Source organism: Mustela lutreola, chromosome 2, assembly GCF_030435805.1.
Source record: "Mustela lutreola isolate mMusLut2 chromosome 2, mMusLut2.pri, whole genome shotgun sequence".
NCBI classification, from domain to species: Eukaryota; Metazoa; Chordata; class Mammalia; order Carnivora; family Mustelidae; genus Mustela; species Mustela lutreola.
Window position 1 is genome coordinate 212,693,836 of NC_081291.1, and position 17,742 is coordinate 212,711,577.

General features: G+C 47.4%; 1 protein-coding gene across 1 annotated transcript in view; it reads left to right on the top strand.

Moving 5' to 3' along the window:
- The window catches only part of HUNK (hormonally up-regulated Neu-associated kinase), a 98,600-nt gene that overhangs the window by 63,872 nt on the left and 16,986 nt on the right, over nt 1–17,742 (top strand). The window contains exons 5-7 of the mRNA XM_059164583.1: nt 4,115–4,242; nt 11,082–11,217; nt 15,857–16,019. Coding sequence (XP_059020566.1) covers nt 4,115–4,242; nt 11,082–11,217; nt 15,857–16,019 — 427 coding nt within the window. The remainder of the gene's footprint in view (nt 1–4,114; nt 4,243–11,081; nt 11,218–15,856; nt 16,020–17,742) is intronic.

A 17,742-nucleotide genomic window follows, 5' to 3' on the forward strand; every position in this document is an offset into this window, starting at 1 on the left:
ACCCTCATACAGCCTGAGAAGGAGGTACTGTTGTTACTAATGTTTTGTAGAGGAGGGACCCCGGATGAGACCGCGGGGTTCTCTTTAATGACTTGTAACTATTTATGCTGATGATAAAATTCTCCAAGCGACATGAAATTCTGAGAGTCGGTTTGGTAAAAGAATCGGTTTTTATAAACCACTCACTCCATCGAGTTGGACTCCTCTGCCTAGGGTCACCAGCACTGTCTTTAGAACAAGCATCTGTTTCCTTTATATGGGGTCTCAGCCAGATAATGGAGAAAGGTGGTGACCGGAACGTCTTCTTTTGAAGCCATTTGGTGGCAAGCAGATGTCTCAAAGACACCTTGAAGAAAGGAACTTTCTTCTTCTTTTTAAAAAGATTTTACTTATTTATTTGAGAGAGAATGAGAGAGCATGAAGGGGGGAAGGGTCTGAGGGAGAAGCAGACACCCCGCCGGTGGAGTGGCAGGGAGCCCGATGTGGGACTCGATCTCAGGACTCTAGAATCATGACCCGAGCTGAAGGCAGCCGCTTACCCAGCTGAGCCCCAGAAAGAAACTTTCATAAAGGCTTTAAAGTTGGTCCTCATGTTACATATTATGTCCTTCAGTCGGATTTCCCTCCATGATGACCATAATGTCCTGCCTCCTACAGAATGTAGCACTATTTTATTCTCCCCACCTGTGACAGGAAGCTCTATGTCCCCTGAAGACAAAGGGAAATAGAAAAGGTCATAGGGCAGCATTCTTCAAATTGGAGTATCTTATACTGTTCTTAAAAGGGAAGAACATTCTTGGTAACCCCTGGCATTGTCTTGAACTCTTTTTATTTAAGAGTTGAGTTATATATATTGACTTGAGTAATTTATATTTTATTTAAGTGTTGCTTAATGTACTTGAATGTACGCTACATAAGATTAAACTCCTTTTGTGTACTGCCCTGCACAAATAAAAACCCCAAACTAATTTACAAATTAAATTTAACCAAGACTGAAAGAATCCCCAGATAGCCAAATGGGCAGCATTAGACAGGTGCCGTGAGAATAGAATTGCTCTAAGAGGTCTGGGCACAATTCTCCTTGCTGGGCACAGGCGCTCTGAGCTGCTCGGCCCTTTGCTGTGTGGTAATTCAACTCTCCCCCTCCCCCATTTTCACCCTTCCAGTGGCTTCCAAACCTGATCTTGCCTCTGAAGCACCTGGAGGGCTTGTGACAACCCACAGCCCACAACCACAGCCCTATCCCCAGAGATTCTGGGCGGGGTCCCAGAATTTGCAGATCCAAATTTCCAGGTGATGCTGTGCACGTTGGGAACTTCCCCCCCCCCCCCCCAGAGTTCATTTCTGTTCCTTCCTCATTAGTCTGTGATAATAAGAGTGCTGTATTTGGGCAAAGGTTGTGTATTAGTAAACACAAATGCAAAAGCAAGCTCAGAAATCCAGTGTGTACTTGGTTCTAGGGTGGCCATTTGATGGCCTTGGTTGCGACTTGTAGGATGTATATCGCCAAAAGAAACTAAAAAACAGAAGCCCTGAAGATGTGTCCTATATACTTCAGTTATAAAACATTTACCCGTTGGTGGGGGGAATGATATTGTGTAAGTACGAGGCTTTTCAGGTCTAGGTGTGAATATGAAGACCAAGACAAAAGTGCCCAAACGCAAGCAGGGACAGAGAGGACCAGTCTTGTTCCACAACCAAAGGGGAGAAGAGAGAGACCGTGGCTTAGTACGGGGATGCCTTCCTCGTGCCTAGAGTTGCCCTGAATGGAATGAGCTGCACTGGGAAGGTTGGAAACAGCAGTCTTGAAGGCGGTTCAGGGGTCCCCAACAAGAACTCTGTGGATGTTCTGGGAGGGTTTCCTGTTCTAAAAGCCACTTGTCCAAGACCTTTCGAATGCAGAAATTCTACAGCTGGGTCGGGGGGCGGGGGGTCTTCTTAGTTTTCTCTCTTGTTGGTCTCCAAGAATCCTCCCAGCCAAGATGTTTAGCTCTGGCTCAAACGTTCCCACGATGCAGCCTTGCAGGATGAGTCCTCCAACGCGTTACCAGCCCTAGTTCTCCATCCTGGCATCTTCAGTTCTGTCACCATTCCCACCATTGGGCCTGCTTGCCAGGTTTAGGGACAACTTGGCACATTTCCTTCTGATGTCTGTCACTCACTAGCCTTTCTCTCTCTGGCCTGCCTGTCCCTCTCGCTCAGCCGTCGAGAGCAGCCTGCCGATTTACTGCCCCAGGCTCCTGCTCCCCATTCTGAGCCCCTAAAAATCAGCAGCAGATGACTGCTCTCCAGATTGTCTGGCCGTGAACCTGTATTTGCCCAACATCTATTCCTGTCCCGGGGAGGGCGTTCCACCAAACACACAGGGAAATGCTGTCTACATGGCTCTGTGTACGCCTGGTTCATTCTTGTCTCTGGACCCTCTCCGCCCAGCTTACCGTCCCCATCCCAAAGACGCAGAAGCTCACTCAGATACTCACCCCTTCCCCAAGAGGCCACCTGTCTTCAAGTATTCATTAAAGACCTCTTTCTCCCTTAATTGAACGCCTCTATGGTCAGGAGCGGCAGAGTTTCTTAAACCCCCTGCACATTCATCTCTGCTTGAAGAGATTGTGCTTAAGTCACCCGTTGACTTGTTGACTGTCTGTTCCCACAGTCTAAGATGGCAGGGCCTTGTCTGGCTCACGGCTGCCCAGTACCTCTACCACTGCCCGGGGCAGAGAGCCGGCCAGCAAATGTCTGTCGCCTGGACGTTTATGTATCTCTCTCCTTAACTCCACTGTGGGTTGCAGAGGAGGAACTGGGTCTTAAGAGTTATGCCTGCAATTTGAGAATGGTTTCTGGCTGGAGCCCGTGGGCTCTGTACCTGCCGTCATTGGGGCACTGTAATTCGGAGGTGCCTCCGTGGAATTGGGCCCCAAGGGTCTTTGTTTCAATCGGTCTCATTGGATTTGTTTTCACTGGAAATCCTATTGCCTGTTTTTAAAAACATAGTCCCTCGGGCCCTTTTGAAGGCTTGCGACCTCTTGGCGAGGCAGCCATTTCATCCCCATCAGGAAATCTCCTCAAAATGATACTGGGTTTGCACATCAGGAAAATAAAAGTCCTCCCAGAAGATGTTGCCATTGGCTTTGGATATGAGCAGTTAAGCCCACTCAGAAGGTTTTCCGACCACATCGGAGCTACGGGGGCCAGGGCTCAGGGCCAAATCTCACAATGAAGAGTGGTATAAAAAATAAGAGTGGAGACAAACCATAAGTGACTCTTAATCTCACAAAACAAACTGAGGGTTGCTGGGGGGAGGGGCGTTGGGAGAAGGGGGGTGGGGTTATGGACATTGGGGAGGGTATGTGTTATGGTGAGTGCTGTGAAGTGTGTAAACCTGGCGATTCACAGACCTGTACCCCTGGGGATAAAAATATATGTTTATAAAAAATAAAAAAAAAAGAAAAAGAAAAAGAAAAAAAAATAAGAGCGGGAAGGAGACACTCCCCCCCCACCCCCACCCCCTGCCGCCCGTGGAATTCTCTAGTTACAGGCGCAAGGAACAACAGGCCAGTTTGGGGGAGGAGACTTTTGTTTTGAAGGGCTAACTGGGAACCAGGCATGCCAGCTGGGCTGTGAATCCGCCCCCCCCCCCCGCCTCCCCCTCCCCCCCATGTAGGGTCTTGCCCTATATTTTTTGTGTGCTTTCCTCCAGGCTCCACCTTGTGAGCCATCCTTGGAAGACCCCATAATGGCAAGACTACTTTCCCTCATGTTAGCGAGCATGTTCACTCATGCTAGCATGTTCCTAGCATGCTTCTGGTATTTTCCACAGAATTTCATCTGTACTTCCTTCCAGAAGGAAGGACATCGTTTCCCTTCCTTAGGGGGCAGCTCTAGAAGTTCCTTAGCCTCCTTTGATCTCCACAGTCCATTGTCCAAGTCTTCTCAGGCGAGCTTTTACCCATGCCTTTCGCTTTTGCTCCTTCACCGTGGTTTTCTAGAAATAAGGCCTCTTGAGGCCAGCATGAAAGTGACGGGGCTGAAACTTTGCCAAGCCTGTGCCCTATTTGTCTTCCCCTCTCGGGAGCCTCATTCTGGTCTCATGCTTTGGTGTCTCTCTCTTTAGAGGCGTGAACATGTATGCCATGTTGACCGGGACCCTGCCTTTCACGGTGGAGCCTTTTAGCCTGAGGGCTTTGTACCAGAAGATGGTGGACAAGGAAATGAACCCCCTCCCCACCCAGCTCTCCGCAGGTAAGGTGCCCGCTGCTGTGACTCCCGGGTTCCAGGACTTGTGTGCCTATCCGATTTGGTCTGTCCATGAAACCAGTATTTACTTCACAGAAATGGTATCAGGCCTTTTCCTGGGATTAAACTCTGACTCAGGGGTGGTTGAGTTTCCCAAGGCTAAGCCACTCTTTGTCTCACCTTGGTCCTTTTCTTCTCGGTTGTAACTCTGAACCCCCAACTTCCTCCTTCCTCCTTCTGCACAAAACACACTCATCGAAAGGATCTTGGAAAAAATAATTGCAGCCTTGATTGTTTTCAATCTCACCATATTATAAGGTTGTCTTTGAAAAAAGCATTTGTAATCACATTTCTATTGTGCTTTCCTCGGTCAATTCCCTGTAAAGAAATACTGCTTTCGTTCAAGTTTGGTCTGGGATTTGTTTCGCTATTTGAGGTTTGGAGCCTGGTCGAAAGTTTTTAAATATATGTAGTTTCAGTGACTTGATTAGACTGAATCGTCAGGTGTGTTTGGCAAGTACTCTAGAATTTCAGGTGGTTCACGTTTCAGTAAACGGGTCGCCTTGAGATTTGGTTTCAGATCCAGTAAATTAGCACAGCTCGTTCCTTTGTTTGGGTCACGATTCACTTCAAGTTCCTGGCTTCATGTTGGCCCTGGCAATCATTTAATTGGCTCCTTAGAATAAACAATAAACTCAGCTTCACTGAGATAAGGCATGTGACCAACCAACAGTAAAAAAAGTAATTATTTCAACTTACAATACATGGTTTAAAATATAGAATTTTTATTTTATCACTGTTAGGTATTTTTTCTCTTGAGTTTGTAAGGCATCCATGAAGCTGACCTTGAATTTATGCTTGCCAAATGGAATTCAAGCTGAAATGTGTTCTTGTATTTAACGACCTAATTTGGTCTGTACTTTCCCCTTGGCTAGGGAGGGTAGAATCTCTTTGTACCCTTATGTCTAGAAAAGGCAGACAGAGCTCACTTTGGATCCCGTGGAGACCCTAAGGACCTAGAGAAAGGCTTCTCGTTATTTTAGTCATGATAGGCCGGGCTGTGCTGCAGTAACAAATAGCCCCCAAATCTCAGTGGCTTCAGACGACAAAGACTTCTTTCTCCTTCATGCCACAGATCTGCGGAGAACTGAGTCCAGAGTTGGAGGATTCCACCCCTCCTAGTCAGTTGGGGTCCCAGCCTGCTGGAGCAGCTACCATTTCAAACATACCAGGTCCATGTGGAGGAAAAGAGAAGTCTAGATCATATCTCGTTTAGCAATTAAGTCTCCCACCAATGTGCTTTGTAAAATGTGTATCACCTGGCTTCACCCTACTAAAAGGGATGGGGAAATACAACCCAAGTGTGTGTCTAGGAGGCAGAAAATGGGTAACATCTGTTGAACAGCGTGAGTGTGAGCCATGGGTTGAGGGAAGAGGAGCAGATGGTTTGGCCCATGGTCCCTGGGATGGGCTGTGCCGCAGGACAAGGGCAAGTAGCTCAGCAGTCCAAGAAGTCAGTCTCCTGACTTTAGAACTGACATTGTTTTGGGGTGCCTGGTTGGTGCCATCTGTTAAGCATCCAACTCTTGGTTTCAGCTCAGGTCATGATCTCAGGGTCCTGGAATCGAGCCCCATGTTGGGGTCCCCGCTCAGCACAGAGTCTGTTTGAGATCCTCTCTCTCTCTGCCCCTCCCTCTCGTGCTCTCACTCTCTCAAATCAATATCTCAACCTTTAAAAGGCAAAGAACCAACACCGTTTTAACCCCAGTAATTTTACCCAGACTTAGCAGGCTGGGCTCTGAGTGTTTTCTGATTGTGGAAATTAAATTTACCTTAAATAAGTAAAAGCTCCACCCTGAAGGTGTTTAAAAAATAGTTCAGAAGAAATTCCAAAGAAGATATATTAGAAATGTTCTGAGCAATTTTAGCATCATTGGGGTTGGCTCCTGCTCTGAGCAGACAGCTTTGACTTTGGCCTTAAGCTCTGTGTGTGCTTTTTAAAGATCTTCACATTCCTAAGGGACTTTGTTGTCTTGACTTGTCAAGCGTGAACAAGCAAGAATTGCATTTCTTTCTTCCTCTTCTTCTTTTTTTTAAAAAAGATTTCATTTATTTAAGGGCATCTGGGTGACTTAGTCGGTTAAGCGTCTGCCTTTGGCTCAAGGTCCTGGGATCGAGCCCTGTGTTGGACTTCCTGCTGGGTGGGGAGTCTGCTTCCTTTTTTTTTTCTTTTTTTCTTTCTTAAAGATTTTTTATTTATTTATTTGACAGAGAGAGAGAGATCACAAGTAGGCAGAGAGGCAGGCAGAGAGAAAGAGTGGGAAACAGGGTCCCTGCTGAGCAGAGAGCTCGATGTGGGGCTTGATCCCAAGACCCTGGGATCATGACCTGAGCCAAAGGCAGAGACTTAACCCACTGAGCCACCCAGGCGCCCCGGGAGTCTGCTTTTCTGCCTCTCTCTCTCTCTCACTCTCTCTCTCTGTGAGAGGGTCAGGGGGAGAAGGACAAGCAGACTCCTTGCTGAGTGTGGAGCCCCACACAGTGCTCAGTCTCAGGACCCCAAGGTCATGACCCGGACCTAAACCAAGAGTCAGTTGCTCAACCGACAGAGCCAACCAGGCTCCCCCAAAATTGCATTTCTATATTTGATTTTCCAGTTAAGAAATCCAGACTCCTTCCCTAACCTTTTTTTTTTTTTTTTTTTTTTTAACTATTGGGATATATAATCCTCAACAAGGGCACATGCCAGCTATCAAGCGTGGTGTTTGCTCAGGGAATCTAGGCTGCTGACTTGGGTTGTCCAAATGTATGTCTCTGGAAGGCAGCCCATAGATCCGCCCGCCTGCTCACGGATGGGACTTGACCCCAGCCACTGGGGCCCTGAGCTCCGCGCTGGCCCTCTTATCTTGTTTACACAGTGAAGGATCCCAGTTTTGGAGATGAGCCCCTGGCCTCCTGACAACCCCCCCATTTCTCCAGCCCTTTCCCTTTTATACCCTGCCGGGTTTACCCCTTCTTCCCAACCAGCCTGGCCCACCTTCCTGTATGATACCGTGTGGTACCATCTCGTTTATATCCAGAAATACTCACTGTCCAGCAACAAGAGTAGCTGAATGGCCATATGTAAGTGCTTTTCACATTATCCCTTTGTTCTCATCATAATCCTGCAAGGTAAGTACTCTTAGTCCCAGTGTATCAGTGAGGAACCTGAGTCTCAATGAACTTATGTAGCTTCTCTGTTTTTGATTTTATGTCTGCTCAACTCCCAAACCTGGGTTTTCCTCCTCGACTGGGCTGCCTCTCTCCCTTTATTTTACTGGGTATAAGATGCTTCCCTTCCCCCCAGATTTGGGGGAATTATTTATTATTGCTTTTATATTCTGAGTAATGTCAGAACTGGGATGTCCAGATGTAAATATGCCAGTTTCATTAAGTCTCTCACCAACACCCTTATTTACTTAATTTTTTAAGGATTTTATTTATTGATTTGAGAGAGAGAGAGCGAGAGAGAGCGTGTGTGCACAATCAGGAGGAGGGGCTGGGGAAGAGGGAGAAGCAGACCCCCAGCTGAGCAGCAGACGCTCAACCGACTGAGCCCACCCAGGTGCCCAGGTTCCCCTCACCAATGCATCTTTAATTTAATGACTCTGTCACTTATATCTGCAATGATCTCTATCCATCGACTGTATTGTAGTACTCTTTTTTAGATTAAGTTGGGAGCATTTTTGCTGAGTTGGAAGAAAAAAGACAGTGTTACTGCTTTTGTGAGTTCAAGCCTGCTTTCGAAGAATTGCCCCTCATCTCCACCACGTAGCTTGGAAACTGAAGCTTCTGGGACCTTTCCAGTTCTTGCTTCCAGACAGTCTCTCTCGGCTTGTTGGCACTTGGCGCATCACAGCGTCGGGAATGCCTTTCATGGCTTACATATTTTTCAGACAGCTTGTCTTTACATCTCTACATTTCAGTGATGGTGCTTCCACATTCCAGACAGTCATTTCCGAGCAGGAGAATTTTGTACCACGAAGTCAGGAAAGTGAAGCCGAAGGGGAGGTGTTCCCAGTTGCAAGGGAGATCTCTGAGAACCCAGCGCCAACGGAGATCTCTGAGAAGGTCCAAAGGTCATATAACTTGTTGCTTTTTCCTTGGAGGTGGTAGGGAGGGAACTTTGAGTGGGGATAGGACTCCACTCGTGTCTGATGGGCTCCCCTTCTACAGAAGGTCCCATGGCTGTGTCTGTGGCCTCTAGCCCTTTCCCTAGGTACGGTGTCAAGGTGCTCACACACATTGGTCCAGACTATGGAAAGCAGACGCCTCCCGGAGGAAAGTAGGTTTTGCACCAGAGAAGTGTGTGTTGCATGTGATATGGGGCTCAGAGAGAGAGCTTTCTGTGTGGGTCATCCCTACCCTGGGGCCTGAATGGAGACCCCAGTGACTAGCTTAGAAGAGTGGAGAGCCATGAGAGGCTGTGCCCGCCATGGCTTTCCAGGACAGTGGAGAATTTTAATCCCTCTTGCTCATGAAACATTGGGATTTTTAAGATCATTAAGACAAACTTTGGAGAACTCTCCTGATATTTTCAAAGTCCTTTTTGGATAGGAAGGCAATGTCGGTGATGTCCAAAGAAATAAAATTCATCCGTAGAGATCAGAACTCAAATTACTTGTGCTCATCAGCAATTTGCGAAGATGGCGAGCGCGTGGTTCTGAAAATAGAACAGAAACACACATCCAGTCTGTTCTTAGCATTTCTGGTTAATCATACTCTGAAAAAGCCTGGTGGTAGCCTTGCTGTACAGGTCCTTTGAGGGTAAGCTACAGAGATGTCTCAGAAACGTTGTGAACTCGCAGCCTCCACATTTCAATTGAGGAAGCCCACATCTCTTTTGTTTGACCCACAGACAGCCCTGATCAGGTATCCAGATGACTCTTGCAACGTTGGGGAGTGGAGAGAACGGAGCTAGAGGTTCTGGAAAGAGGAACTTTTTTTTTTTTTTTTTTTTTTTTTTTTTTAAAGAGATCTTGCTTTTCATACCACTGAAGAATATTTTAGGAAAGTTTTATTTGGAGACCCCACTATAAAACTCAGAGTATTAAATGTTCCTCATGTGCGAGCTGGTGTCTGCACTTATTTTTACCCACGCCGTTCTTAATGAGAAACGACCTTCTGGTGACCACACCAACTGGATGAGAGCCCACTGGGGGGTTACCGGTGGCATGACCAAGTAAAAGTTGTTTCTTTCTTTTTTTTTTTTTTTTTTTAATATTTTGTTTATTTATTTGTCAGAGAGAGCAGGAGAATGGACAGAAGCAGGGGAGTGGCAGGCAGCGGGAGAAGCCAATTAGGACTGTGTTCTGGAGTCTATTACTTGGTATACGGGAAATTGAATATTATAGACAAAGCTATGTAAAAGGGTATTTTTTTGTAGTGCCAAGATGATATGACCATGCTCCATAAAAGAAGGAGCATAGAATGAAAAGAAAATAGTAGCCCCACAACTCAAGCAAGACAGACCATCTTCATTTGGAAGTAATCCCTGGCATTTTACCCATATGTGGTCATGTGTATTCTGCTAGCAGTCCGGGAGCCTGTGACCTTCCTGTGAATTATACGCATGTTCTCCAACGTCATGCCATTGTCCCACATTGTTAGAATCTTCAAGGTTGCAAATACCTACTTAGAGATGAACCAGCTTCCTATCCTTAGGGCCTGGGTGGACAGCAGGTGCTCTGTTAAAAGCTCATCTAATGAAAAGAGACCCAGGGCTTTTGAAAATCATTTTCGCCTGGGATGGAAAGGAAAGGGGGCTGGGAGGATCGGATAGTTTGTCAGTTGCTTCTCGTACTCTTTTATTACATACCGCGCGCAGCGTAGCTGATGTGACCACAGCCAACTTTGGCCGGCTGCAAAATAAGGAAATAAGGACAGCCTTGAATGGCGTACATCTTGCCCAAGCAGCCCCTTCATTTTGAGGGAAAGCACAAAAGGAAGGGGCCCATCAAGTAGACATGGGTTTACTGGAACTTTGCACACAAACGAGGTGTTTAAAACTTGGGGGACTGTTAGAGAGTGTTCTTACACTTTCCCTCAACCTGGCTCTCGGATCGGGTTGGCTGTGTGGGGTCTGGCTGGTCTGGGCACTGTGTTGTCCGTTCAGAGTCTGGGGACTAAGTGGGCAGCCAAGTAAAATGCCTTTAAAAGAAAGGACCAGGGGCACCTGGGGGGCTCAGCTGATCAAACGTCTGACTCTTGATTTCAGCTCAGGCGTGATCTTGGGCTTGTGAGATGGAGCCCTGCGTCTAGCTCCATGCTGGGCGTGGAGCCTGCTTAGGATTCTCTACCCCCTTTTCCTTCTGCCTCTCCCGTACCCTAAAAAAAAAAAAGACCGGAAAGCAAGCAGGACCTCTCTTGGTGTATTGAGACTGTGTGTTACATGGTGAGGGGGCAAGTTAGAGGGTATAATTTAGAGTGCCTTTACCCCCTGGTTCTTTTCTGAGTACTTACTCAAAAACCCACCTTGAGGACAACCATTTTCTCTTTACTTGCTTTTATCCCTTCAAGCCTGGAAATAGAACAGCTCTTGGGCTTATCTTTAGAGACGGGCTGCGAGATTGGAACACAGGCTGTCCTGGGACGTGCAGGACACGGGGAGACCCGAACTGGTTCTTGCTTCACCGTGTACTCTTCGACAGATATCTTAAGCTCTTGGGACTTGAGGCACCCGGAGATCCAGGGACTAGACCAGTGCCGGCCGTGACTCAGGAGAGGGGGTGGACCACCTGCCTTGAGTCTTGGGGGCATCTGTGTTCGGCCTGTAACATGGGTATGTTTGCCCAATGTCTTCCCAGGCGCCATCAACTTCCTGCGCTCTCTCCTGGAACCAGATCCTGTGAAGAGACCCAATATCCAGCAAGCACTGGCGAACCGCTGGCTTAATGAGAATTACACGGGCAAAGTGCCGTGTAACGTCACCTATCCCAACAGGTAACCAAATACACACAGAGTGGACCCCTTCTCAGGCCGGATGGGGCTGCCTTAGGAGCCCTGAATCCTTCTAGACAGGAAGCGGTAGGTGATTTAAGGAAAAGCTGTGATGCCCACCCCCCCCCCTCCGTGCCCGCATACCCTCAGCACACGAGAGGAAGTGTAGATGGGGCCATTCCATGTGGTTGTGCCGTGCGTGCCCGGCTTGCGACACCCAGCAGGGGTGGGTGGAGGCTGGAATCCACACCACAGTCCCCTTGTCAGACTTGCCCAGGCGACTTGCATCTTCAGAGTGGCCCCTCCTTCTAATTCACATAAAGGGACCATTAGGACTAGCTGTGGCCTGAGTGAGTGTGTGTGTGTTTGAGTGCATCTGTGAGGGTATCTGGTTGTGTTTGAGTGTGTGTGAGATCCATTCCCGAGCCCTCCTGCCAGGCTCAGATAGAATGCAGTGGGACAGTCCCTCTTCCCATTCAGACTGCCCCTTGGGCCCTTCTGCTGCTGCCTCTTTGCTCCGATGTTGAGTTCCTGCCTAGAATGTTGGGGGCAGGAAGAAAAGGCAGTAGAAGGAGACAGTTGCTTCAGGCCATGTTTCCCTGTGGACTTCCTGTGAGGGCTTCCCCTTCACAGCTGCCAAGAGGAGAATGCTTCAGGCGAGGCTTGCAGGCGGGGATCCACAGCGTGGAGACCCTGAGGGACACCTCCACACACGTCTCCACTGTTGCTGTGCTGACTACAGATTTGAAAACTAGTACAAGAAAACATTGCCTTGTGCTTTCTGCCTACTCACTGGACATATTGTTAACTTCCCCAAGTAAAGGCACAAGGCCCCTCACCTTGGTTTGTTGACAGCAAACATGAAGACCACATGGGTCAAATACCTTCCAGGCCTGAGACCCACGCTCTAGGGCCTGGGCCTGGTCACTCTGGTCTGAAGCCCAGATGCTAATGAAGGGGTACAGATATTTTCAAAATGTTCAGAAAATTCTAGAAACATCCATCAAGCTGTAAGAAAGCTGTCACACTGAGTTCTCCAAATTGGATGGGCAAGCAGGGCTCTGTCTTGGGGAGAAAGTTCCTAAAGAATTTAAGAGGCCACGGTAGAGTCTGCCTCTCGTGCTACTGAGCCAAATTTACCCTCCCTGTGGCTGTAGATGAGGTGGTTTCACTCCATAGCGATCTAGAATTCTAGCAGTGGACTCTTGAGATGTAATTTAAGCAAAGTCTAGGTTACTTAGGTTACCAAGGGAATCTGGAAATAGATTGCTGGTTTCCAACACTAGCTCCACTTGGCCGGTATCTGAAACAGACACCAGAAATATTACCTCAACGTGAGATGCAAAACAAAGCCGAGGAGCCATGCCTCATTACCTGTGCTTGTGAAAGACGGCAGCACACAGGTGTGCTTTTCCTTAGAGGAGGGGGTGCTGGTGGCAGCCACATGAGTCATTAAGCTAATGTAATCACTGCCTAAATGAGCGTAATCAATCCACTCAGCATGGCAGCTGTTCAAAGGAAGCAGCGCTAGTATTCCAATACCCCACCTCCAGTCTCCCCCACCTCCCATCGTCATTGACAAAAAATCATACCATGGCGTCTCATACTATAGTTTCCCACGGGTGGTAGTCAGTATTTGTAAATTCAAACTTAAATGCAAGGATCCTCCACTGGTTTTTGCCAGGCGAGCAATTTTTTGCTTTTGGACTTGGGTCAGAAACTTAAAGGCTGCCCATGAACTAGTTGGCCTGTGAAAATGGTTAAGATCATGTATATTAAAAAAAAAAAACCACTTGCTATTTTCTGTTTATACACGGCCCACTGCTCATTTTGTACCAGAGGCAAAAATCATGTTCCGTTTAAAAGTTTTAGATTTAAAGAAATTTAAAGAGATTTAAAGAAACTCTTGCAGGAGGTTGGTTTTTTAGTCTTGACTTTGATAAGGCAAACAACAACAACAAAACCAGAAAGAAAAAAGAAAGAAAAATTAAAAAGAAACAGTGCTTTTGATAGTTATTTTTCTGGTTTGACCAGAGCACAGATAATCGGGGTCAGAGCGTGTGATCAGGGAAAGGAATACAGACTATATCATAAAGTATATTTTATAGCTTCCTAACAAGCCTAGCCTCAGATGTCATTATTTTAGATGTCGTTAAAATGTTTTACTTTTGGGAAAGAGCGAAAATATGGGGCTTATGTTTTATATCACTCTTCCGTAAAGCCTTCTGTTAAGTCATTTTGGCTTCCAAGTTGATCTCCAAAAGGCAAGAGGAAAGTATCTTTAAAAGTCAACTTTTTATAATAAATATTCATGCCAGTCAGTCAAGAGTTTGCTGTGCAGGGAGCCAGCCTCCCTGTGCTAGGAGCAGATATTTTTAGGCAGGTGACCTTGGCTGCCTTCCTCCATCGCCCTGCTCCAGCCTGGACAGTCTCCCACCGTCCACTTAGCTCTGGGGGTGGGTGGGAGGGGAAGGAAGTCATTGGCTAATGTTCTGGAATGTTTTACTAGGGTCTATATCGTTCAAACACGGGGAGATAGTAAACAATTAAATAACTGATATTGCAGACTTCCAAATATACATGTTGCTTACTGAAAATGTTTAATACTCCCAGTGAACGGAGTGGACAGTGTCTTCTGGCAGAGCTCTCCTGTTTCTGAAGACAGGAGATATGAAGGGCAGGGATGGGGTGCCTGACCCTGCTTACTGCCCCCTTCTCACCTCCATCCCCCAACCTCACCCTGGAGGCACCCCTCTTCCAGATCGCTCTCCCTTCCCCGGCTTGCTCTGGGTAGAGGGCGGGGTATGGGACGTGCTGCCGAGGATGGCGCGGTGGTTGATTGGCCAGGGGCGGCTCATGTACCCGTGATCTGATTGGCCAGGGGTGAGGCCATGTGGGCCATGCTCTGATTGGCCAAGAACTAGGTACAGGGCCGTGGTCTGATTGGCCAGGGGCAGGGCCACGCCCACACGGGCATTGCTGGGTAGTTTCCCAAATGGAGCCTTCTGCTTTAGTAAGTGCTTTGTCAAAGTTCATTTGCATTCTTTTTAAACAAACGTTATTATTATTGCTTTTTTACCACTAGTCATTCCTACCCCCCTCCCATCCATTATCGAGAATTTGATTTTGTGGCCAACAAGGAGGGGAGGGCAGATTTTGTGGTTCCTTGGGTGCATTCTCTGAACGGCACTTACGTGTCTAGCGAGGGAGTGTGCGGCCATGGGCGACACCATGCGGGGTGGAAGGTGGGCCGCGGACCCAGGTCTGCTCTTGCCCCCCTTTTCAGCTGGCCTGTAAATCCCGCAAACCAGTTTCCTCTTCTGTATCATTATGGGCTTGTCCTGTGTGGTTTCTCGGGGTGTTATGGTCTGAGGTCCCATAAAAAGTGCCCTGGGACCCTTGGCGGAGGGTCGGTGGGCTACAGAGCTCTCCGGCCGGTTGTGCTTGCCTTCTGCTCAGACTGCCCTATTTATAGCTCTCTTATGGGATTTAGAGTGTTCTAGTTGATGATGTACCCCTGCTGCCCTCACACACGTGCTACACGCCCCAGCCTGCTTGCTTGTTCTCCGCAGCCCTTCCTCGTGTCTGAGAGCTGCTGAGTGTAGAGGTTTAGCATCCAGACTCCGAGCCAGACTCTACCTGAGGGTGCGCTCCTTCTTACCTGTGGGAGCCCGGGGCAGTGCACTTCACAGCTGCGGGCCTCAGTTTGTCCCGTCTGTACCATGGGGATCATCATAGTACCCACTCATAAGATTTTCATGAAGACTAAATGAACGAATGTCGTCTGTTTCCTACTGGAATGTTGACTCCACAAGACAGGGACTTGTTGAAGGAATAAATAAGGGAATGAGTGGATAAGTAGATCAATGAATAACAAGCATTCAGTTCTAACCAAGGAGTTTATCTTAATAATACTCCTGCGAAGAAGCTCTAATCTGTCCTCCCGGAGCACTCTCCTTTACACCTGAGCCCCCAGTTCCCTCTGTAAATGCAGGGTCTCACACTGTTCCTTTAAACGCAGTATGGTTTGGCTCGTGAATGTGCTCCTTTCCGAGCCCAGCTTTCCCCCAACTCAAGTGTGGGCTCTATACCTGTGTCCAATAAACACATTTTTAGAAAAGACTACCAGATTGTAAGAAATTCGAAGCTCATTGGGGGAAATTTGAGTATAGGCTAGATATTAGAGAATACTAAGGATTATTACAAATTATTAAATTGTTGGGTATACGGATGACATTGTGATTCTGCAGGAGGTGTCCTTGGATCTTAAAGGAGCACACTGGGGTGTGTAAGAATGAAACATCATGATGTCTGTGACTTAAAATGCTTGAGCACTAAATAAACAAGTAAATAAATGAAGAAAATAGGGCAAAGTGTTAACACTGGTGTATTCCTGGTATTGGGTACACAAAAGTGATTTATACTCTTCTTACTAGCTTTCTGTCTGTGTGACATTGTTCATAATAAAAAGGTCAAGTGAATGAATGGACAGGTGGATGGATGGACACGATTGTCCATTGGGGCCCTGGTTGGTGGGGGGCAGTGGGTGCTCTGTGCCGCCATGTTTGTGAGCATCGCTAAGGGGGCCCTGGAGCTTCTCAGTGGAGGTGGAGAGGTGACCGGTGCTCTCTTTGCTGGGCAGGATTTCCCTGGAGGACCTGAGCCCGAGCGTGGTGCTTCACATGACGGAGAAGCTGGGTTACAAGAACAGCGACGTGATCAACACTGTGCTCTCCAACCGCGCCTGCCACATCCTCGCCATCTACTTCCTTTTAAACAAGAAACTCGAGCGCTATCTGTCAGGGGTGAGTGGGGGCCCTCATGGCCATTTTCTCTGCTCTCCATGGAAAAAGGAGCTCTTACACCTGGAGTGTTTCTCCGTTGCTGACACCTGATCTGAGCTGTTAATTTGAACTAATGGGAGGCTGGGTTTCTGAATGTGGGATAAAGTAGTAGCAAAACCTGCTTCTCAGGTGGCTGGTGCTTTTTATCTGAGGTGTTTTTCAAACATCCTCCCACAGAGTTAACCCCCCCCCTCCCCGGGGCGGCAGCGGTAGACATTCAAGCCACTTTCCCCTTCAGTTTCTCTGTTGCCTTCTCTATCTGCCTCTGAGTATCTTGGGTTCCCGTGTTAAAGGCATCGGGGACTTCTGTGGTCCTACCAGTTGGGGAGCAGTGTCTCTCAGGCATTCATTTCTAAAGCATGGCTTATGAGGAGGCCATTATTTATTTGTACTTCTCTGGAAAGTAAAAAGGAAGCCCTCACCCCGTGAGAATCGCCCTTCATGGCAGTGCTATTTAAAGTCATGTGATAGGCAACCCAGTGTTCCACAAAATTCCGCTAAACAATAGGCTTTGAAACCTTTTGTGAGGTTTCTGTATTAGGGCTAAAGACCATAATCTGCCTAGAACTGGGGAGATGATATTCCCTGCCATGGCAGAAAGGACCACGCGATGATGCCCAGAAGACAAGATGGTCAGAGCTATCTCTTCAGCAAACAGATTGGGGAGATGTCTAGAAAACGTTGCTGGATCGACGAAGAAGCTCATTGGGAGGTTTGTCAGACAGTTGGCCGAGACTGCAGTTGTTTCTAAGCTGACTCAGCTTGAGGAATTTGCTAGACTTGGCTCCAGCGGGAAATTATCCACAGAAGTACTTCTTGGGTGAACCACCAAAGGAGAGACGTACACAAGGAGAAGCATTCTCAACAGTGAAAGGCTTTTAAAAATAAGAAGTGTTTTATGGAGGGGAAGAAAACATGCTTTGTGTAAGCAGTGATCGGATGACGCTTCTGATGGGGACAAATACTCAGCTTTGAGACTGGGTGTTAGAGATGGTGTCACCGTTGTGGGAAAGCTACTGTGGGAGAGGAGTGGAGGCCAGAAAGACAGGACCCTTGACTCAGTATTTTTTTTTTCATTAAAATATTTATTTGGGAGAGAGTGAGAGCGCACGTGTGAGTGCATGTGCAAGTGCTGGGGTCGGAGGCAGAGGGAGAGAGTCTTAAGCAGAGTTCATGCTGAGCCCAGAGCCCGCGGCAGGGCTTGACCTCACCATCCTGAGATCAGGCCCTGAGCCGAACCTACGAGTGGAACACTTAACTGGCTGCACCACCCAGGTGCTCTGACACAGTATATTTTTTGTATCATTTTATTATGTGATAAGGAGTAAGAAAATCTCCTGTACCCTGCCCAGTTCTCTGCTCTCCCATGATGATGAACCGAAGAGATATCGGACTTGAAGATCCTTCCCATTTCCTTTTTATAAGAAGTCCACATGCCCCCTGTTTCTTATCTTATCCTTTTAAATTCCTATTTGATATATATTTTATCATGTATGTGATCTGTTAGTACATTGGTACTAATAAATATGCATATATTATAGGTGCCTTTGTATACCTTTTTCACTCATATGAGTTCAAGGTCACACCGTCTGGGGACCACTGTGGTAGAAGATAGTAGTTGAGAATTTAAATAGCTGTTGGGTGCCTGGGTGGGTTCTGTTGGTTGGGCGAGTGCCTTCGGCTC